At 36.2% G+C, this 23,976-nt stretch overlaps 1 protein-coding gene across 5 annotated transcripts in view; it reads right to left on the bottom strand.

Annotated features, from left to right (window-relative positions):
- Window positions 1–23,528, bottom strand: part of mon2 (MON2 homolog, regulator of endosome-to-Golgi trafficking) — a 63,533-nt gene extending 40,005 nt beyond the window's left edge. For 4 of the 5 annotated variants that reach the window (XM_049474441.1, XM_049474443.1, XM_049474442.1 and 1 more), the window contains exons 1-5: window positions 23,048–23,528; window positions 9,331–9,394; window positions 8,349–8,476; window positions 2,711–2,842; window positions 314–443 (exon numbers count right to left, since the gene is read on the bottom strand). In XM_049474441.1, the coding sequence (XP_049330398.1) occupies window positions 314–443; window positions 2,711–2,842; window positions 8,349–8,476; window positions 9,331–9,394; window positions 23,048–23,155 (562 nt within the window). In that variant the 5' untranslated portion in view covers window positions 23,156–23,528. Of the gene's footprint in view, window positions 1–313; window positions 444–2,710; window positions 2,843–8,348; window positions 8,477–9,330; window positions 9,395–17,972; window positions 18,095–23,047 lie in introns of those variants that run through there. The other variant, XM_049474445.1, reaches the window with a different exon arrangement.
- Window positions 23,529–23,976: the final 448 nt, after the last annotated feature.

Raw genomic sequence — 23,976 nt, 5'->3', positions numbered from 1 at the left:
GCAAAATCATACAAACTGATTCGGAAACTGTGGTCTTTTTTTCCCCAAATGTTATAAAATATAGAACTTCTCATGAAAATTTCCCAAAGTAAACGATTGCATGATCATGATATCACACAAAACATTGTGTGTCTGCAGCTATTAAGCATATGTATGTCACGAATCATAAAAAAATATATTGTATAGCTCTAGTATGTCTTTTGTTGCAGCAAAAGCCAAAATTTGTTGCTAATTGACATAGTACAACACAAAAAACGCTGTTATTCTTAGTTTTTTTTTTTTTTTAACTAATACTTATATATCTATTTCATACCTTTAAATTTTTCATCCTCTGCAACCATCCTCTCAAACACCACAGTGACGACCTGTCTGACTGTAGCTGCTGCTGTGTTGTTGGTGATGTTGTCTTTAGTGAAGTGGAGACGAAAACACAGCACGATCGCCTGAAAAATAACCAGAGAAAATGAATTAAATGCAATAAATTGGTTAGAATCACCTCATTTGCTCTGAATGTAACCTGTAAGATTGACTGCAACTCAGTTATAATTAGTTTTGTGAAGCGAAAATAACTTATTTTCATGCAGCTGAATCCATGAAATCTTTAATCATGAAGCTGAAGATATACCACCGAACAGAACATGCCTGCAGAGCATGAAAGTACTGCTTGTAAACTTCTTTTTATAAAAAAGAACAACCTTCATGTTTGGGCTCAGAGTGAGATCAAACCAATCAAACCCATTTAGAAATCTAATTAGCCTTCACTGAGACGGAATGCAAGCTTGCCGATGGGTACTGACTACTGACTGTCATTGTTAAAAGAAACAATAAGTCATTTCTCTGTGTTCCCTCTGTTTTCAGCAGACTGTGGTGAAATCAATTTTGTCTCGTTTAACAGACTAGCCTCGAGCAACCAAGTGTAACTGCAGTTTCAGAATGTTGCATCAGCTAACATCTTAATAAATAATCGCAGACGATTAGGAATTCAACCCATCTCCACCTGAACATAAAAGTAAACTGCAAACAAAAATTATACATATATATATATACATACATATATATATATATATATATATGTATGTATATATATATATATATATATATATATAAGATAAGAACGTTCCACACACACACACACACACACAAACATACACACATATACACACACATATATATATGTGTGTGTATATGTGTGTATGTTTGTGTGTGTGGAACGTTCTTATCTTATACTTTTGAGGAGTGCGAATTGGGCCTTTGGCATCTTTAGTATACAGTTTGTTATCTACACTATATTGATAAAAAGCAGCGGCGTGCAGTTAATATAGTGGGTACCCCTTCTGCCAGGTCAGCCAAAACATTAAGCACACACAAAAACTCACCACAATATTTGTCTCATTTACCGTTGCAATTCCATGATAGTTAGTTAACTATTAAACTAATCCAGCATGCTGTCCGTTTTACACCAAGCAACGCGTAGCCCCTTCGGCACAGCGCTGAGAAGGGGTTAGGCAGCCATGGCCCCGCCCCCATAGTGAAAATCATGAATCTGATTGGTTAGATTGTCCTGCGATTCATTACTACACCCTTCTCAAAATCAGGAGAAGGGGCACGGAGACACGCGGGGGCAGAAGCCATTTTAAAAAGCTTTGATTGGTCAGTATCGCTGTCAGTCAGATAAAACTCCTGTTGCAACTGAAAAACACAGACTAATGCTTTGAATTAGTTTCTGTTTTTTATTTTAGTTAATTTACAAAATCTATGCTTATATGCAATGACTATAATATATATTTCTTGATTAAAAATTATGTAATTATTTACATGCACCTATTGTCACCCTTTCTCTGTATTGTTAGAAGAGCCTCACTGCACACCACTGCTAAAAAGTATTTACTCATCCACTGTTTCTACAAACATTAGTGAAAGAATAAGACGCTATCAGAAGCTCAGTGAATTTCAGCGTGGTACTGTGATACAATATGACCTGTGAAACACATCCAGTCAAGAAATATCCTCACTACTAAATATGCCAGCAGAGGAGACATGTTCTCTCGAGTGACAAACGGTGCAATCCAACGGATCTGACAATCCAATGGACGAGTCTGGGTTTGACGTATGCCAAAGTGTAAAGTTTGGTGGAGGGGGGATCATGGTGTTGAGCTGTTTATCAGGAGTTGGGCTCGGCCTCTTAATTCCAGTGCAAGAAACACCAAATGCTTCAGCATACCAGGAGATTTTGGACAATTTCATAACCATACTCATACTCGTACTTTGCAGCAACAGTTTGGGGAAAGCCAAAACCCCACACTAGTTGATGTCTGACCTCAAAAAAAGCATTTCTGGCCAAAAATTCCTAAACACACTCCTAAACCTGTTAAAGCTGCAAAGGGTGAGCCACCATCATATTACACCATCGTATTACACCATCGTATTACAAATGGGATGTCTCTCAATTCATGAGTGTTCAAAGGCAGATGAGTGAATACTTCGCAATATAGAGCATGTAGAATGCTAACTGAGATAATGCTGAGAAGATATTAAAATTACAATACCATTCACTAATTCTAAATGCTACGACATTTGCAAAGAAATGGAAAAAAAAAAAAAAAAAAAAACAATTTCCCCTTAACCCAAAGGTAGTTAGTCAAACAATGTATATTAATTAATATTAGAGTTACACCAATATTAGTGTTATAATCTTGTGTGGAAGTATTACCTTTGAGAGGACTTCATCGTGCACTACTGTGTTGGTTGTGAGCAGTACAAGAACAGTCTGTAGAAGCTTCAGCTCTTCCAGGCCATTTTCCATCAACTGCCACAACATATTAATAATGTTTCCTGCTGCAGCCTGAAAACACACACACAAACATTTACAACATTTCACACTGAAGCCAAAGACATTTTCTGTGTTATGATTACATTTCAAGATCCAAGAAATATTATAGATATTATATATCTAGATAATAGAGATATGTGATGCAACTGATGAAAAAATATTGCTATAGGTAGATAAGATTTAAAGTGAACAATAATTCAGTCTTGTTTTAGAAGATTCATTCAGTTCATTGCATTTATATGTGATCCTTATTTCAATGATTTGTAAATGATGCATGTACATATAGACATAAAATCCAAAATTTTCCTTTTTGGCTCCATTCAATTACAGTAAATTGATCAACCAAAATGTACCAAAATAAAAGAAAAGGTTGCCTCCTTTTTTACCTAGCAGAAACAATATACAAAGTTACTTTTCACCCAGAGTTTTAAAAAAACAACGATCTGATAATTATTCACTCAGCTGTGTGTTCCTTTCAGGTAAACTAGCACATGAATACACGTTGCTGAGCTTGGTGTGAATACAATCACTTCAGTATCCTAAGCAACATGAAACAGACTTAAGAATCACACACTCTTCCTCAGAAGGCTTTAACTAACTCACATTGCTTAACATTCTAAGCAAAACAAGCCTCTGTGTTCAAAGGGTGCTTTGATATAATGTACATTTAAAGCAAAGCTTTACTAAATAAAAAATCTAAGGAATGCAATTAATACCTATTCTTCATTTAATGAACAGTCGAGACAGTTGACAGCTACATGTAAAACTACTTTACAAAACTGTCTGCACCTAATCAAAAGCTGTTAAGTTACCATAACCTAAAGTCTTTAGGTTCAAGTGTTTCATCTTCACTTCCCTCAACCTACATCTTACAGGTTACATTATTATTAAACTACACAATTCTATACAATACATATTATTATTACTATTATTATTATAAATAGTCTGATATGTATCCACACTATTATCTCCTGTTCATCTCTACATCTTCTCCTTAAGAATAAGCTGATAATAACTGGAATTTAACTGTAGAAAAAATAATATTTTCAAATTGCTTAAAATATTAATTGTATTAATCAGAAAAATATTCTGTAATTAATCATAATTAAAACCATAATCTTTTTTTTAAACTGGAATATCCTTGTATGTTTGGGAGTGTAGTATAGTGTAGTGTGTAGTGTAGTATACCTGGCAGACTAGAGCCTTTTTTACTTTTATAATATTTATATAATTTATATAAATTATATAATTTTATATAAATTTGATACTGAATTACTGAGTTTAAAGTGTTAATGGGGGGAATAAACACTAGTGTAGCGGTATATTAAAATCCATTTTGCCATATTGTATCATACGCAATAATATCACCAACCTTTTTGAATACCGTGAACAATATTACACCATGAAATATTGTCCCATATCACCCACCCCTAATGATCACATCAGGATTCTACTGTTTTTCCTGTTTTCCGCAAAAGAAAAATTCACACTGTTCTTATTTCCTATTATATACAGTGAGTCCAAGAAGTATTTGATCCCTTGCTGATTTTCTTCATTGGCCCACTAATAAAGACATGATCATTCTATACTTTTAATGGTAGATGTATTCTTACATGGAGAGACAGAATATTAACAAGAAAATCCAGAAAATAAATCTAAGGAATATATATTAATTGATTTGTATTTTATGGAGTGAAATAAGTATTTGATCCCTTAGTATTCATTAGCAGTTCTGGCTTTTACAGACCAGTTAGACACTCCCAATCAACTTGTTACCTGACCTGAAGCCACCTGTTCTCACTAATCACTTCTGTGAAAAACACCTGTCCACAGAATCAGACAGATCACACAGATTTCAAGTCTCCAACATGGGTAAAACCAAAGAGCTGTCACAGGACCTCAGAGTCAGAATTGTTGACCTTCACAAAGCTGGAATGGGCTACAAAAAGATTAGTAAGGTGTTGGATGTGAAAGTAACAACTATTGGTGCAATTATCAGAAAGTTTAAAGTGTATAACATGACAATCAACAGACCTCGGCCCGGTGCTCCAAAGAAGATTTCGCCTCGTGGGGTGGCAATGATGCTGAGAACGGTCAGAAATCGTCCTGCAACCACTCGACAGGAGTTAGCAAATGACCTGAAGGCAGCTGGGACCACAGTTTGCAAGGAAACAATTGGCAACACTTTGCGCAACAATGGATTCACATCCTGCAGTGCCCGAAAGGTACCCCTGCTGAAGAGAGCACATGTGCAGGCGCGCCTCAAGTATGCCAATGATCATTTGAAAGATGAACCAAGTTATTGGGAGAAGGTTTTGTGGTCAGACGAGACCAAAATTGAACTTTTTGGCCTCAACTCCACCCGCCATGTGTGGAGGAAGAAAAATGCTGCCTATGACCCCAAGAACACTGTGCCCACCGTCAAGCATGGAGGTGGAAGCATAATGTTTTGGGGGTGTTTCTCTGCCAAGGGTACAGGGCTACTTCACCGCATCACTGGGAAGATGGATGGAGCCATGTACCGCACAATCCTGAGGGACAACCTCCTCCCCTCTGCCAGGGATCTGAAAATGGGCCGTGGTTGGGTCTTCCAACATGATAACGACCCTAAACATACAGCAAAGGCAACAAAGGATTGGCTCAAGAAAAATCACATTAAGGTCATGGAGTGGCCCAGCCAGTCGCCAGACCTCAATCCGATCGAAAATCTATGGAGGGAGCTGAAGGTCAGAGTTGCCAAGCGACAGCCCACCAACCTTCATGATTTAGAGAGGATCTGCAAAGAAGAGTGGGCCAAAATTCCCCCTGGTGTGTGTGCTAAACTTGTGGTTAACTACAACAAACGTCTCACCGCTGTGCTTGCAAACAAAGGCTTTGCCACTAAGTATTGAGTGTGTTTGGCAAGAGGGATCAAATACTTATTTTCCTCATTGAAATACAAACTAATTAAAATATATTCTTTAAAATTATATTCTGGATTTTTGTCTTGATATTCTGTCTCTCCATGTTAGAATATATCTACCATTAAAAGTGCAGAAGGATAGTGTCTTTATTAGTGGGCAAACAAAGAAAATCAGCAAGGGATCAAATACTTCTTGGACTCACTGTATCTACTAGAAACAGATTATATATGTCCAGTTATGATTCATTTTACTTTAATCCTGGAATCATATTGTATGCAATAATAAAATGTATTTTTTATTTTGTTTCAGTAGTGCATTCTTAAAATATTTTTTTAGTTCAATGTTTTTATATCACCAGAGCATTGTTATCACGAAAATACCATTAAATATTGTGATATTAATTTAGGGCCATACATATCGTCCACCCCTAGTGTGTGTGTGTGTGTGTGTGTGAAGAGAGAGAAAAAAAAGAGATAAGAGAGTAATAAAGAGTTCTCTCTTTTAAAAAATCAGTCACCAGTAATCAGTCACCAGGCTGTGTAAACTTGGTCATGTGATTAATTTTCGCTAAAATAAATTACCGTGCTAAAATTTCCTTATAAATCACATGCGCTAACGTGTTAAAAACACTAGTATACCACACACACACATACACACACACAAATTAAGGTGTAAACCTTTTTTGGTTGCACATATATTTTTCACTTATTTATAAAGTTCCCTACTTTAAATGCTCACTGCAAATCACTGGTTTGTACTTTCACTTATTGACAAAAACAGAATCTAAGCCAATCTAATCTAATTTAATTAAAGAAAAGCGTCAAAACAGATCCCTAGTGACAGAACTTGGAATTCAACACGTCTACAAAAACTGTTGGTTTGCAGTACTCCACCCAAAGCTATTTATGTCCCTAGTCCTGTTGTGGGCTACAGTATTACTTGAGAGCCGTTCCGAGAGGCATAATGCCTGCAAAGCCTTTTGGTATTAGAGGTATTTTAAGCTATGCTCTGGAGAAACCAGGATGAAAACACGAGTTACCCAATTCCAAAACCATTCTTTCCTTCTTAATTACTATAAGCCTAATTATTTTTGTGAAGTCAGACAGAACAGTGCTGCAGAACAACTTTTGGAAATGTTTATATAAACCAGTGGCCCAAATCTGATCTGGAGCGGTATGTCCAAATTAGGGCTGGCTGAAAAAGCCCTAACATAGTATCAGAAAATTTCAGTGTGTTTTTGAGAAAACAACTTTCTTGGTCTGCATGACAAAACTGAAAAAGATTGTATTTATTTTAAGAATATATTACTGTGCACAGCTGAATAATAGGACAAAATATTTTCTTGTATTGTGATACATTTTCTTATCATATCAATGCTATTTATTTTAAAAGCATACTGAGGATATCATCAGTGCTTAAAGAATGCTAACCTTAGCCTATTGTTTTTTTAATTGGATGATGTAAAAAAAAAAAAATAAAAATAATAATAATAATAATAAAAAATAACTTCACTGTGCATGAGAGAGTATTTAAATAGCAGTTTTTAAGAATCTGCCCCTGTTGATGCATTTTGCATTGGGACGCATATTGTGCATCATAAAAAATATATTAAATATTGTGACCTAATGTTTTTACCAGAACTCCAAGCTCTACTTGGATCACACACTAATAGAGCTGGACAATATAGTAAAACTTTATATCATATAATTTAAGGTGTCTGTATTATTTTGTAAGCATTTTTGAGTGGAGAAGGGATAAAATATTGTGTTTAATGTTATCAGTGTGCTGGAACGACCATCCCTGCTAAGCCTAATATATGCGTTACATATGGGTCACTTTTTGAGATTTTTTTAGTTTTTCTAGCCACGTCACACGTCTTTACATATTTACGTCACATGTACAGCCTCTAAAAGAGGATCCGGTTCAGTTTTAATGAATGCAAGCGGCTGGTGGAGCAATGGAGACTTCAGAAGGGGAAACTCAGAGCTCAGCCGCTCATTCACTCATAATAAAAACAAAGAAACGAAGAAGTGAAGTTTCTGACTGAGCGCGCTCTCTCCCTCTCTCTCTGACTGAACCTGGAATCGGATACATCCGCTCTGAAAGGAGATCTCATCACACCTGCCTAGTTTAAAGTGATTCTTCCGCATGCTCGGTGCAATTACCCATTCTCACCAGAGAGGGCAGATTTTCCTATTTAAATACTCTGTACTAAATAGTACACTGATTTTTATTACTTTTTTACTGTACATAATTTAGTTTGCAAGGTTTTTTTTTTTTTTTTTTTTTTACACTAACTGTAGTAAAATGTACAGTCGGGTCAGTGTTCTATAAGCAGTGATGATATCCTCGATATGAATATTGTTGTTACAATAAGACAATTGTACTATTTTACTGTAAAAACTATTGATATAGTGTCCAGCTCTAACTTAACTAACTCTGCTTTGTATGAACTAATAATAATAAAAAACAAATAAATAATACATTATCAAGGTATTATTGTGTATGATACAATATGGCACACTTCTAGGCAAAATAAAATGTTCATGATTAGCAACTGCAGCCACATGTACATGAGTTTAGAAGGGTTTTAGAGTGTGTAAGGCAGTACGTACCTCTGACACCACCTCGTGGGACATGAGTCTCTGGATGGCAGCCAGACATAGTTGGGTGATTTTGGGCTCTTTGGTGCCACAGCCCATAAGAAACGGCTGCACCACCTCCGAGCTATTCTCTTTCAGAGCTGAGGAGAGACAGAATACACAGTTAGCATCATTTTCAATAAATTCTGCTTTGAAATTATGAAAAATATAATATTGGATTGGATACATATTTCACACAATGACAAAAAAAAAAAAAAACATAAATAAGCAGTTAATGTATGAATGTAATGATGATGTGTAATCACAAAATTAGACGTTAAAGAATATATTTATTTGGAAAACTGTACAAATGGGCTGCCTCTATTATAGATACAAGATGAGATATGGATGGGCATGAAGGCATACATGTTATCCTGCGACACATTGCCCTCAGATGCTGCAGAAGCTGAACCTGACACCCAGCTGGTCCTATAACTGCTTGATTAGACATAAATCGGGCGACCAGGCAGGCCAAGGAAGTGTTGTAATCTAGCAGTATCATTCCTCAGAAACTCATGGTGTGTGTGGACGAGCATTACCGTGTCTCCTAGTTCTGCTCCTCTCCTCTTAAATTCTGTCAACATGGCAAAATGTCTTTGGGCGCATCATAAAGGCATTTCTAGCAGTAGAAGATCTCTCACAAAGAGGTACACTACCCAAAAATGGCTTCTGAGAGTTTTTTATAGGGCAGCAGGGGAAGCACTTCTAGGCCCTTTTGTGGCAAGACCTAGTGACTAAACATATCTAATAAGAAACAGTTTAGGGTGCATTATTTTTTTGTCAGTAAGACTTCTTGTGACAAATTATTTCCTTTATAATTTCTAACATCATTGAAGCTTTATGGACTTTAAAGACTATTAAATAGCAGCTTTTATTGGTGTTGAGGAACACCTTGTGGACATGCAAAGAACAATTATACATTTAAGCCAAAGCAAGCCATAATAAACAGTCCTACCAGCAAGGATGTCTGTATTTCTTGCAGCAATGGTCTTAATCTTCACAATGCCAGATTCTGCAGCCTGCAGACACAGAGAGAACAGATAGCCTTTGTAAGGGTGTAACAGACTTGTGAAAATAAATCTGATCTTCTTTTTGACAACGTTTCTAAGCTTCACTGCTCTTATGCTCCTATTGTACGTCTTGTCCTCCCTCCCAGTTCCCACCGGTATCACCACACATACAGGGATCATCATTTTACCCTGATTATAGGGAGTGGGGAGAATACTATACTATAATACTATAAATTTACAGTGTACTGCATATTAAAAGCAGTAAAAGACACACTTACTAAAACACAAGAGACGTTACATAGAGATGGTCCTGTATACATTTGTACAGGGAAAACATTGGTAACATCTGACATGTTGGGTAACACAAATATGTTACAATCTGATTTCAATAAGTTACAGTTAACAGTACTAACAACAAAAATAAACAAACATTGTTAAATGGTTAATTAAAGTACAGACTAATTATTAATTGACACTCATTAAGACAATAATACACATGACTAAATTGTATGAGAATGTAAATGACAATGAATTGAGTATTGAAGATAAATAATGTGTTAACTAGCGTCAATCAATTATTAGTTGAGACATTTGTGTCCTAAGCATTGTAATATGCTTATTTTAAACATTAATAAAACAGTAAATATATATATTTTTCTATGTAAAGGATGAACAGATGCTAAAATGAGAGTCTTGGTTCTTAAAGACAAGAACAAAATTAAATAAAAAAATAAAAAAAATAGAGCTATCAAATTGGTAAGAACTTGGTGATGGACATCACGACACAGGGGTCATGATTCAACAAACCATAATATATTGTGATGCAGTATGCAAGGCACTATATTGCGTTTTTTTTTTAATCTATTATTAGGTGAACTGTCACAGCATGAAAAACATACCATCAAGTTTAGAAAAATTACAACACCAAACTTTACAATTAAACTAATAATTAAAAATCTGTATTATGTTTTTGAAAAATCAATACAGCACTGCAAAAGAAAAAAATATTGAGAAACAACAGGATACTGATATTTACTTACAAACTAATAAAACAAGAGTAAAATGAAGTGGATCCCCTGTAGAACAATAATGAAGAATGATTCTGTCTCAAACAGTGAAAGCTTTTTCTGTACAATATTTACTGTTTCTTCTTAATCAAGTGTATTAATAAGAGTTAATCCTGCTTTTGTTGAAGTAACTAAGAGTGCACAAGTGTCCCAACACTACTTCCCACTGAACGCATTTATGTATGGATATGGTGTTCATTTAAAGTTCAGAAAGTGTAAAAAGCAATTTACTCTTCAGTTTAAAAGGAAAAAAGCTCATAACTTTCGGACACACTTGGCACAGACAGATTAAAGTAATGCAGTGATAACAGCAAATTCGGTTTAGGTGCCTGTGTTCAAAATGTATTAAGAGGGTGAAGTGGATCTTTGAACGCTGAAATAGCTACATTAACTTTTCTCAGACTACAAGTAATAAAACCCAGAAAGTTCCACACACTCATCTATCTTTATTGCTTATTGAGAAATCCAGTAGTTCAGCTATAAGTACCCTCAAAAAAATAATCAGATTAAGATTATCATGTTAAAACTGGACATCTTGCCAAATTTAAAGAATGGATGGACAGCAAATACCAGACCAAGACAGCACAGAAAAACCTGCTTAAAATTTCTGCTGAAAATCCACAGATTAGGAAAAATTTAAGGTAATTTACACCTGCTTAAGTACTTGATGATATAATACTTGATCATGATGCACAATATCGCAATATAATTGAATACTATAAGCAAGGTGATCTATTGCTCAAAATCTAAAAGATTATAAAATAATCTCAAAGCAAGGTCAAAGTGTTGTTAAACTATCAAAAATTTTAATGATTTTTCTACAATGGTCAAGTAAAAGTCTAGATCTCAATCCAATGTATAATCTATAGATATTTTAACTGTTTTAACACCCTGAAAAACAAAGAAAACAGTGAGCAAAGCTGATTAATCTCTTACTGCAACAAGCAGCATGCTGCCAGTAGTACTGTCACTTACGTAAGCAGCATTTGTAGTTTTTAATCATTAATTTGTCACAATAAAATAACATAAATGAGAATGACTTACTTTAAGACACATTTTAATAGACTACAGGTATGTAGTAAAAACATCGGCTGAAAGAAGCCTCAGCAAATGCTGCATATTTTGGCAACAGAGTTTTAATAAATAAAGGTTTCAGTGATAAACACTGCATGTACCTTCGCTAGTCACATTACACCATGATATATACTTAAAGCGGCACCACTTAATCCTATAACCGCAGTCTCATTAACACACAGCTTGACAAACACAGGATTAGCTGCTCACTTAAAGAAACCCCTGGAGTGGATCGTTTCAGAAGATCCTCTCGTCATTTGAGTCATCTGAATTACTGGCTTTCTAAAATCAAATAGCTTCCACTTCACTTTAAAACTTTAACTTTAATAGCAACACATTCAAATACAGCTGAAACAGTAGGCAGCTCAGCTTCAGCTCCTACTTGTACTTTGTTTATCACTTGACCTTCAGAGTTGTTCTTCTGTGTGGTATCATTTAATATTTTATCCAACCTTCAACAATGGTAAGCAGTGGGAGTGAACCACGTCTGACCTCCTGAACCGACCGTTACTAAGCAACAGGAGCTAACCCTCTCAAACCACTACAGATCCTTTAGACTCAGGTGCTGAAATTATTCACTATTCTGAACTTAGTCTCTCCACCCCACTGTGAGCACGCTAGTCATAATATACTATTATAATACAAACACACAAATACAAAAAGGAAAGTCTACACTTTCACAGCATGACCTTTTAGAAAAACACACTCATTTTACATATGAATGTAGGGCATGTCAGAATTAGATTTGGCCATTTAATATGAATATTTAACTTTTTTCCCTCATATAATTATCTAGCAATCATAAAATCTCCTTTGTTTGATTTCCAGTGCTGATGTACACCACAATAAGAAAGTCAGCAGTCACAAAACTTGTTTGCTAGCTAAATGCTTATTATCAAACATTAGACACATCTTGTTTACCTACTCTGGCAGGCTCTACAAACATTGAATGACAGAAATAATAAATATTGTCACAAACATTAGCTTTTTAGTTCTTTAGCTAAACTATAGCAGGTTTTGAAGCTTTTGGTCAAAAGCTGGTTAAGGTGGAATGGAATATTGCCCATAATGTTTTTCTTAGCAGAAAGAGCACATTAATGTTAATGAATATGTATGTCAACTGTTTAAAAACAGTGTTTATTAATTTATATTTAAAATTCTATATAAACGTTTATAAATGTTCATTTCTCTTTAAAATGCATGAAATTATTGCAAGCATAACTGTACACTCAAAAGTCACAGGACACCTTTTATTTCAGAAACAAAATATGGCGACTTTCAAAATGGCAGCCGTGTTTTGGACATAGCTTAAAAGATGGGTCCCCTCACCCATTATTTGCTGGAGTATACAGATCTGTCAAAAAAAGCAATCATTTTTTGCTAAATGCTAGTGAGACATACATTTTGTTTAAGTAGTCTAGCAGGCCATAGTAAATCTGAGTGAGCAATAAAACTTGTTGCTAATGTTAGCTTCTCTAATACTAAAATGCTAACTTGTTTGCTAGCGAAATGCGAATTCCCAAAACATAAGAGGCATCTTGTTTAACTTTTTTTGCAGGCTCTAATAAAATTAAATAAGAGGAAAAATAAAACTTGTCGTTAATATTAGCTTCTCAAACACTACGGCATGTTCTGGAACTGCTGGCCTGAATGCTGGCCTTTAGCTACAGATGGCTCTTCGGCTCTGAAGATGGATGACGTTGACACACAAGAAAAAAAAAATATTTTAAAGATTGATTTCTGATTTTATATGATTTAATATAAGATAATTTACATGAAGATCTATTTGATTCGACGTCAACCCTACATAATCAACAATCTGAATTGTAACCCAATTTCAAATAAGCTTGTACAGACCAATTTTATTTTTGATTTCAATTTAAACATTAAAATTAACATACAAATGAATAACCAATTCTTTAAAATAACTCTTGAAAATAAATTCACAGTGCTACCCACTACAAAATAACTAAATAACAGGATTATCAGGCTTATTAGGCACCTATACTTCTCTGTAAATATTAAATTAATCTTGGCAAACAAAAATAACACAAACATCGTTGTTTTAAAGATGATAAAGCAAATGCTTATCTCTGGTCTTTTTTCCTGCACAGCAGACAGCTCATATGTCTAAAGTAAAAGCTTTTGCTGCTCTATCACTTAACCCACCCGTTTGAAGAGCTTTGCAGTGCTCAAAGTTATGAAATATTAGGCAGAATTTGCATGCAACTATTACGATCCTCTTTTGAAATTTGTCTTCTGAGATATTGTTATTGCTTGTGTGACACCTATTCCACCTCAGCTTTCTGCTTAGCAGTGCAGGTTGAGAAGTGGATTTTTTTTTTGCAAGCACACCAGTTAGCATCGATATAATTAAAATGTCTTCTTTTTTTTGTCTCTTTTTAAAAAGCCCCCGTCTGCTAAACTCGAAGAATCTCAGCTGACTGAAGGGTTTTCAACTGATGGTTTGGCTTGTTGACCTTCACTAAGTAGCCCTCTTAAAAAAATAACATTATCCACCTCTGAATCGTTCACATGCACACAGTTTGTTCTTCATGCACACAGCACAAGTATTCAGCCCAATGCAGGCCACACTAGGGCTTAGGGCTGCACGATTTGGGCAAAATATCTAATTGCGATTTTTCCACAGAATATTGCGATTGCGATTTAAATTGCGATTATTTTTAATCCATCAAAAACCTAAACCTGTATTAGTGGTTACCATACCCATCAAATAAATTTATAAACTTCTTCCACATAAAATATTCACAGGTATCTCAGATTAAATGCAGTTTTCAGTTTTATTTTTAAATTGCAAGTAACAACAAAATAAATAACAAGGTTTAACTGCAACATCAGTAACTGTAAAGTCTGAGTTTTGAGATGCATTTTTACAATATAAATTAACTTAAAAGTAAATCAGTTTTTTTGCACATTAAATGCAAAAGTAGCATCATTAATGCTTGCATGCACAAAAGGTATAACTGCAACATCAGTAACTGACTGGTCCGCTGTGGACAGTAATGCCTTAGCAGAAAAGCTAAAAAAAAAGCAAAATATCGGTTTTATCCTAAACTCTTTGAGTTTTGAGATGCATTTTTACAAATAAATGAACTTAAAAGTAAATCAGTTTTTAGCTGTTAGCTTCATACTGGTAGCTACCAGTGTTGGGCACGTTACTTTGAAAAAGTAATTAGTTATAGTTATTCATTACTTCTCCAAAAAAGTAACTGAGTTACTAACAGAGTTACTCCACTATAAAAGTAATTAGTTACCAGTAAAAGTAACTAATCGCGTTACTTTTTAATATTCGCCCATCAAAAAAGGAAATCAATTATACATTTACTATTAGAAAAATAACAAACGAAAATAAACCCAAAATGTTGACAAAAATATAATCTAACGAATTTAAAAAAAATAAAACGAAATTCTCCACACAACCAAAGAAAATTACTAAAACTTGTAATACTGAAAAAAACGGAAAAAACGGAAAAACGCGTCTGGGGATGAAATTAAACATACCAAGCCACCCTCAAAGGAAATATGTATATATAAACAAAAAAAATAATGGACAAAAACAACAATCTAATGACCGTTAAAATGGTATTAATATAACAACAGCCTTGCCAAAAGAGAATAGAGCTTAGATCAGGCCCAAAACGTGCACGTTTTGCAAGAGAGAAAGAAAGAGAGAGAGAGATTTCTGGTGTGAGTTACTACTCACAGGTAAATATTCTCACGCTGTATCTGCTGTTTCTCTTTCATCTGCCTGGCGCTCATATTGTAATCCCATAGATAGTTCTGCAGTTTCTCAGTGTTTTCTGTCGTATTTTGCGGCTAGCGCGAGCGCTTTACACAAGAACTAACGCCACGGACCAGGTGCCACGCGCTCGGCACAACACCGCCCGCTGTACAACTCCGCTGTACAACAGCGCTTTTAAATTAATTTAACACGAAAATGAGGGTATTCTATCAGTAATTTCAGTTAGTTGTAGTTAGTTTTATAAACACAAAATACAGTTCGAGATAGTTATGTTATTTTCTTTTAATTGCCGTTTTTATCAGATTCAGTTAACACAAATGTTTTTCACTTTCAGTTTTCGCTATTTCGTTCGCTTTAGTGAACAATAATAATTGGTTACTTAGCAACATTATGATTAGCACACCAAAGCTTTATATAAAATAAAAATAGGAGCCCGATTTCGGGTCGGTCCTCGGGTCAGGTCAGGTTCGGGCAGAAAATCTAAGCTCTAAAAGAGAAAGCAGCAGCACCACAAACATCGGAGCAGCTAAAAAGAGCTTAACGTCCTTAATTCGGAACTTGGCTTGTCCACGGCAATCACTGAATTGATTAGAGCAGCAAATCGTCACAATTGTGCCTCACTTCACCACGCCAAACCACAGGCACAGCGGCCAGAAGCTGTTTTAACGCCGTTACTCCCAACACTGGTACAAACTGATATTTATTTATACTGTTTATATATTACTTTTATATTTTATTTAATAATCCCCAAATACTAATAAAATTACAATATAACGAATTCCAAAAGATATAAACGAAAAACGGCACGCAATAGCAGAAATAAAATAAAGAAATATTATTTCTGCCCCAAAAAGACGCGTCGTCACCCCGGCGATGTGTGCGGCGCAAACCGATTAACCCACGCGCGGAGCTTTAAACAGGCAGAGCTGCAGCTGCTGACACGCGTGCAGCACTGTGTGATTATAACAGTGTAACTTGTGGTACATCATAAAGATCATAGTGTGATTTGTTGTATTAAAACAGATCTACCTCACAGACCATTTTCTGGAGCACCATCTGACAGAGCGCAAAGGAAAGCGGAGGGAATTCTCTGCTGACCCGGCGCGAGTTCGGGCATCAAGTCAGGTTCGGGTTCGCAGACAATCTGAACTCTACAACGCATTTAAACAATTGCACAGTGTCCGCCTGGCTTTAAATTATTTTATCCAAGTCTTCCACTCATGTCCAAGCGCCACTTTAAATTTAATTCACCCTGATGTAGCTGCAATGGAGAGAGCGGCAGTGCATGCTGGCTTCGTTGCGTTGAACGCAGCCCCGCCCTCCAGTGAAAAAAATATTCAAATGAATCCAGCCCCTGCTGCATCAGGCCAATCGGAGAAGAGCAGGCGGTGTGCTCACACACACACACAAGCCTCTCAGACACAGAACAGGCGCTTTTAACCACATAAGTTGGAAACACTTGCAGGCTATTGGCTAATTCAAATCGCAGCTCCTGCGATTGAAAAATCGCGTCCATTCAAATCGCGATTTCGATTAAAAAACGATTAATCGTTCAGCCCTACTAGGGCTGAACGATTTTGGAAAATAATCCAATTGCAATTTTTTATCTATAAATTGCAATTGCGATTTAAAATGCGATTTTTTTGTCTTCTCAAGTATTTTTCAACAACAGAAGCAATAAATCAATCTGTTTAATAATAAACAATGTCAGATTTATTTAAAGCACATATAACAATAAAGCAAAAAAATCTATGCTTTTCCTTTTCACCATTTGTTTTTTTATAGAAAAATAAATACATAAATAGCTTTTCCTTTTCACCATTTTTTTTTAATTAGGAAAAACAATAGATTGTTAACTTACTTTAACTTACTGCTCTCCAGCTAGTAACATCATGAAAAATTAAAGTGCAAAAAACAAAGAGAATCTGCTTTTACCAACTCGTTATTTTCTGTATTTGAAGATGCAGCACTGGTCGTTGGCATTTTAGCCTTGCAAATACCACACAAGGCTTTGTGGTGTTTTTTAAATGCTGAAAAAGGTTTGTAGTGTTACCTCGCGTCGTAGCAACAGTAGCAAGGCACGTTTAGCACAGTACCTGACGTTGAGCAGCATCTTCTTTTTTAAATCCAAAGTAATTCTACACAACTGATGTGTTCTGTCGAGCCTGAAGCCATTGTGCAACAAGGGCGTTTTCACACCTGTAGTTCGTTTCTAATGAGTTTGTTTACTTGGAGCGTTTTCTCGCTCTGTTCGGTCTGGTTTCCCACAGGCATAAATGTAAACGCACCAAAATGCGCATCAATAAACCACGCGAGCAGCCTGTGTCCTCTGATTGGTCAGAGCTGTCTGACACGGGAGTACATTAAATATAAATATACGAAAAAAAGTAAATACAGCGAGAAGATTTTGTGTTCCAGCGCGAATATCTGTGCTTTAACACTGAACGCTGAAACACTGCACTTTCAGACATAGTGTTTCTGCATGCAGCGCAGATTTATACATAATAAACAGAGCAGTGAATGCAGCGCGTGCCTGGACACAGTGTTTGTTCACAGCTGTGGTAATTAGCGTTATCTGGCTAATATATTCGTTTAAACTATGCTTGCTTTATCAGCAGTTTAGCTCAAATAAATGGCTTATATTTAATAGGTGGATCCGATCGAGACCGGATCACGTTCTCACCACAAGCGAACCGCTCCAGAGTTCGTTTGGTACCTAGAGGAGGTGGTCTCGGTCCGGTTCTTTTGATCCGCACCCGAGTGCGATTACTGTTTTTACACCTGCTCAATCGAACCGCACTGCTCAGGTATGCTCCGCTCGTCCTCGGCTTGGCTCGCTCCCAAGTCACGTGACCAGTCAAATCGCAGCCAGTGCGGTTAGAGAATCGCGTTTTAAAATATCGCGTTTTTATATGTTTTTATCACCTACCTGATGATAAAGAACGCTGTAAATTCTGCAAGATGCCTTTGCTTGTGTTGAGCAGAATCCAGGCTAACTTTATGGGCACGTGTACAAATTATAAGTGAGCATTACATATTATTCGCAGATTCCCTTTATTTCTGTTTTTGAATAAGGGTTCATCTACAGTTACAGTGGATACAGGAGCACAAGCATAAGTATTTGAGCTCATACTGCTGCATGACACACATGCACAAAAATGAAAGGATTTCACCCCAACATTGTTCATTTTTATCTTCTGTTACTGAATGGTTGACACATTTCTGTAACTTATCAGAAAGTCTGACCCATCTAGAAAAGTATTTTTTTGTGTAGGCTAAGCAGGAACACAAGCCAAACCAATATCAGTTGCTGCCTCTATTTTGCAGCAATGCATAGTTACATTTCTGGGGCAGTACGGTCACAGCATAAATTTGACACAGAGGCATAAATTGTCCTGTACTGACAGAACATTAATGACCTACAAACAATGGAAAATCACGATTTTTGTCAAAATGATAAGGGATACAAGGCACTACATAATACTTCATGCCTTAACAGTTTACCCAAAAATACACCCTTAGAAAGGGGTTCCTTAAGGATTCTTCAGTATAGGCAATGGGGCTATAAAAACAATCTTAGTGCTTAAATGTATCTTAGTGCTATTAAAAGTTTTTTAATTGGTGGATAACATAGTGTTGATGGTTCAATATAGCAGACAAAACGTGTTTCACCCATATTACCAGTTAAAGAAGCATTTCTGCTTAGAGTGTAGATTTTGCTTCAGACACCTCTCTGATTCAAATGTGTGCATATTTGCAAAATCAGCTAATTTGTCTGCAGACTGTTGGTCATACTGAGGAAGTTTTACAACCAAAACATTCCATAGAACTCTTTCCACATTAGGCTTCCAGCTGCACACAGCAGACTCTACTCATCCCCCTTATGATTTCATGAGTTGGAAGTTGGAAACTGAAAGCAGTGAAAACTAGTAAAAAAAATGTTTATAACAGCTGTGAAAGTGGCTCATCATTATCTCACTGATTAAGTGCATGTATGGCCAGGGGTGGGGGTGTTCTTGTAAGGGGAAGAAACTTAGAATAACACAGCAATGTTATTTTTTACTTTTCTAAATGGGACCAAGGACAGCATGGTGCCAATCTACAGAAAACAATCGTATCTGGCCTGATCTGGAAACTGCTAACAGTGTTGATGTTTTATAGCTCACAGTCACAACTGTTTTCAGAAAATAAATAAATAAATTCAACAAAGGGAGTTGGTGTACATTGGCCAGGCACAAGTGCCTACCAAAAATAGCACAATCATCAGTGTATGATGGTCAAGAATTTAACACTTAGGACAACTTTAACACCACAATACTTTTTAAACACTTAAAAACTTTGTTCTCATAAAATGCTGGATTATAGATGTAGTCCAAAAATAGCAGTTCCTTTTGTTAAATAGTTATTTTATATACCTAATGAAAATATTTCTGATATTCTGAGTTAAATAGTACATTATATGATGTATAATTTGACCAGATAAATAAAGGTTTAACGCAACAATACCCTAAATTGTTTGTTTTACACACAAAAATAGAGCATCTGTTCTCTCATTTATTATTTATTACATAAGTAACTAATATTGGCTTAAGTGATGCATTCTTAAAACTTGTGGCTTTAAACATCTTGCTTAAATTAGAAGATTTAAGCTGAATAAGCTATAAAGTAAATGAATTGCCTTTCATGTCAACTTTTCTATAAGTGAGAGTGTAAACGGCATAAGTAACTCAGTATGACAACACTGATGCTTTTAACACACTGGGATGATGTATATCTAATCTAACTAAATCACAGTAGTATGTATGACATAGATATTTAGTCAAAACCCTGACTTTATTTAAGCATATAATTAAGAAAAAAAACTCTTTTGTGCTTCTTTTTTTCATGCAATGGATGATGAATAAATACATCAACCATGCTGACATACAGCTTCATAACACATCACCCAATAAATTGTGAGGAGGAAACTACATGTTGGGCCTAGGGGTGGGCGATATGGCTCTAATATAATATCACGATATTTCAGGGTATTTTTGCGATAACGATATACTTGGCGATATAGGAAAACTAAAATAATTAATTAATTTCAGGAATATAGTATAATAGTATAACAGAATAATCATAATGTGGCAACATAAATAAATAATGCATAAAATAATATAATGCAGCAAATAATATTGCAGAATATTTAGTGCATGCATATAAACTGCAAACTAAAACAATTATACAATAAATACACCTAAAGCTTCACAGTAAATAATAGACTACTTTTAAGACAGAACAGCCCTATTATAACGATATGGATTTTTAATATCATGATATTTCTGTGTCACGATATATTGTATACGATATAATATTGCCCACCCCTAGTTGGGCCCTAAATAAAATCTTAGCTCTTGCAACGTTCAAGGTATTAAATCATTTAACTAACCTATATATCTTAGAACCAAACGATCAGCTATAACCAATCCTGATCCTGTCCCTGTGGTGGCAGGCGCCGTGTGTGATGTAATGCTGTAGACAATAGTGTCAACAGTGCTGGATCTGCTTGGCCCACATCTAGCAAGTTACTCCACGCTGAGTTACATTTGGATCTAATGCGCTAAGAATCAGACTTAACACACAGCAAAGCAGGAGGCTAAATGTAGGGCATCTACATAATCAGAATGACAGATTTAAGTAGCTGTGTATTGAACCAAACAATACCAAACTGCTTTATATATAAAATAAAAACACACTGTAGTTCTAATAACTGTAGTGCAAACTGTTTTAGCCTAAAATGACACAAGCTGTAACTCAGTTTTCAACTAGTAAAACCTCAAATTTAGATTTTCTCATTTAATATATCAGTCCTGATATTGGATCTAAAGATTAATAAAAACCATTCTGAATAGTCATATTACCAGGACCACATGTCCTTTTAATTGAATTCTGAATACGGTCATATATTACCATTGATTTACATGCGATTTTACTCCCTCTTATCTATTATCATATTTGCAATTCCAAACATTTACACTGCAATTCTGAATGGAATAAAAACACGTTATACATATCCATAATATTTTAGCACTTGTCAGAGCTCAGGCTGTAGATATCCAAAATCATAGTTATATTACAGAGAACAGAACATATCAGAAATTCACATTACCACTAGGGCTGCAACTAATGATTATTTTTGTAGTCGACTAATCTGATGATGATTTTTTTGATTAGTCAACGATTATTTCTGCCATTTCTAAAAACGATAGAAACAGAACATGAGATTGAAATGGCATTTAAATATCTGAATATTGTTTAACTATGGAAAGTACTGATATTAAGTTGAGTTTAAACTGTGTGAGTGAGCTGATTACCCATCTTCAATTGTGCTTCTGTCCCCAGCACTTTGTGTAATGTGGTACTGTTACAAATTAACGATTAGTCGACAATTAAATTTGTAGTCAACAAAATTAAATAATCGACATTGTCGATTATAGCGAATAATCGTTGCAGCCCTAAGTACTACTAGTCAATACTTCAAAGTTATTCTGCGTTAGCATATGTGATAGTGAATTCAATTAGCTACATATATGTGGCCCTGTAGTTTTTACTAGTAAAATTACATCTTGGATATCTGTAACTGGAGTTTTAGTGGTAAAATCATATTTTGGATATCTGTAACTGTAATTCTTACTAGTAAAATTATATTTTGAATATTATTAGTAGTAAAATTACATTTTGGATATCTGTAACTGGAGTTTATACTAGTAAAATTACCTTTTAAATTTTATCACTAGTAAAATTACATTTTGGATATCTGTAACTGGAGTTTGTACTAGTAAAATTGCATTTTGAATATTATTACTGGTAATATTACATTTCGGATATCTGTAACTGGAGTTTTACTAGTAAATAACATTTCGGATATCTGTAACTGGAGTTTTACTATTAATTAACATTTTGGATATCTGTAACTGAAGTTTTACTAGTGAATAACATTTTGAATATCTGTAACTGGGGTTTTACTAGCAAATATTGCATTTTGGATATCTGTTATTGAAGTTTTACTAGTAAAATTACCCTTTAAATATTTTTACTAGAAAAATTACATTTTAAAAACCTGTAACAGAAGTTTTTACTAATAAAATTAAATTTTGGATATGTTTACTAGTAATATCACATTTTGGGTATCTGCAAATGGAAATGTACTGATAAATATAAAACTTTGGGTCTCTGTAACTGGAGCGTTTGTAACAGTAAAAATATATTTACACTTAATGAGATTCCACGCCCTTAACGTCACATTTACTACATATGCGTCTAGTCAGACTGTCTATAGATCTAAATATCTGATATCTAGCAGTGAACACTGCAGTAAAGGGATACTGAATTAGACAATTTAGCCAGTACTAAAAACTGGGTTACGGTTTGCATCACTGGAGTCAGTTTAGGGTAAAAGGCTCGCTATATAATCACCCCCTGATTAACTGGTTACTGAGCTGAGAAGCTTAAACGCCAGGTATCTGAGTGTTTCACTCCCGAGGTGTGAACGGATCTACAACAATGAGCCTAGCCTCGCTGGAGAGGCTGAAATGACACGACAGCGCAGTCAGTCTACCGCTCCCTGCATCTGTAATTACCCCCTCTCTGTCAGGCAGCCTGTCAGTACAGCGGGACCGGAATAATGAGGGGGCTGTTCACACCGGTTCAGATATAAACCAGATAGAATTAAGACCCCCAGCCTGCTGTAAATCATGCGGTAGAGGCGGCGGGTACCTCTTTCACTGGGGGGAATTTCTTCTTGCACTCCATGGACAGAGAGCGCAGGTCCGTCTGCATGTTCTCCAGCAGCTTCTTCACCGCCTCGGGGCTGCTGGTCGACATGTTTCCTCCCCCGGTCTCCCGCTCTCTACACAGTCTTCCAGGAGGAACAGGAAAGCCGCCGCCGCCGCAGTCCTAAAACCCGCTCCGGCCTAAATGGAAAAACACTACAGCGCTGAGAGCCGCGGCGCAGGCGGCCATCGACACGATCCACCTCCGGCGAATCAGACGCACAGCTGCCGCCCGCAGGAGCGCTCCACAGCGGAGAGACCCGGCCGCCGGATCAGCGCCTTTATAACGCTGACATCCCAGTCCGCCTCGGCCTGGGACTCACAGAGCTCGCGCTGATTCACCGCTTCTCCTGGACTCCGAGCTTCATGCTGCCCGATTTCTCCATGGCAGGAGCGAAGCCTGCGATCCCATAATGCCTGTGTGAATATTGACACGTCACACGGACTTCCGTAAACAGTAGCGGGTTTCTGCAGGGAGAGGCTGTGGCTCCCCCTGCTGGACCCGCAGAGCCCTGCAGTCTCACACCGCCGACCTGCTGAGTCACACACACACACACACACACACACACGTGTACAAACACAAATGTTTGTAGAGGGTCGAGGAAAAGCTGAATGAGCAGTAACTGCACCAGTAAAGAAGGCGGGAAGTTCCCTTTTAGCTTATGGCAGAGAATTTGAGCGTTTTCTCCCTCTGTTTGGTCTGGTTTCACAAAGGCATAAACCTAAACGCACCAAAATGCGCACCAATAAACCACGCGCGCAGGCTGTGTCCTCTGATTGGTCAGAGCTGTCTAGCGTGGAAGTAAATATAATATAGGAAAAAAGTAAATATAGGGAGAATATTCTGTGTTACAGCTCGTATACCTGTGCTCG

Source organism: Astyanax mexicanus, chromosome 2 (genome assembly GCF_023375975.1).
Source record: "Astyanax mexicanus isolate ESR-SI-001 chromosome 2, AstMex3_surface, whole genome shotgun sequence".
NCBI classification, from domain to species: domain Eukaryota; kingdom Metazoa; phylum Chordata; class Actinopteri; order Characiformes; family Acestrorhamphidae; genus Astyanax; species Astyanax mexicanus.
This window is presented reverse-complemented; position numbering and strand designations above follow the sequence as displayed.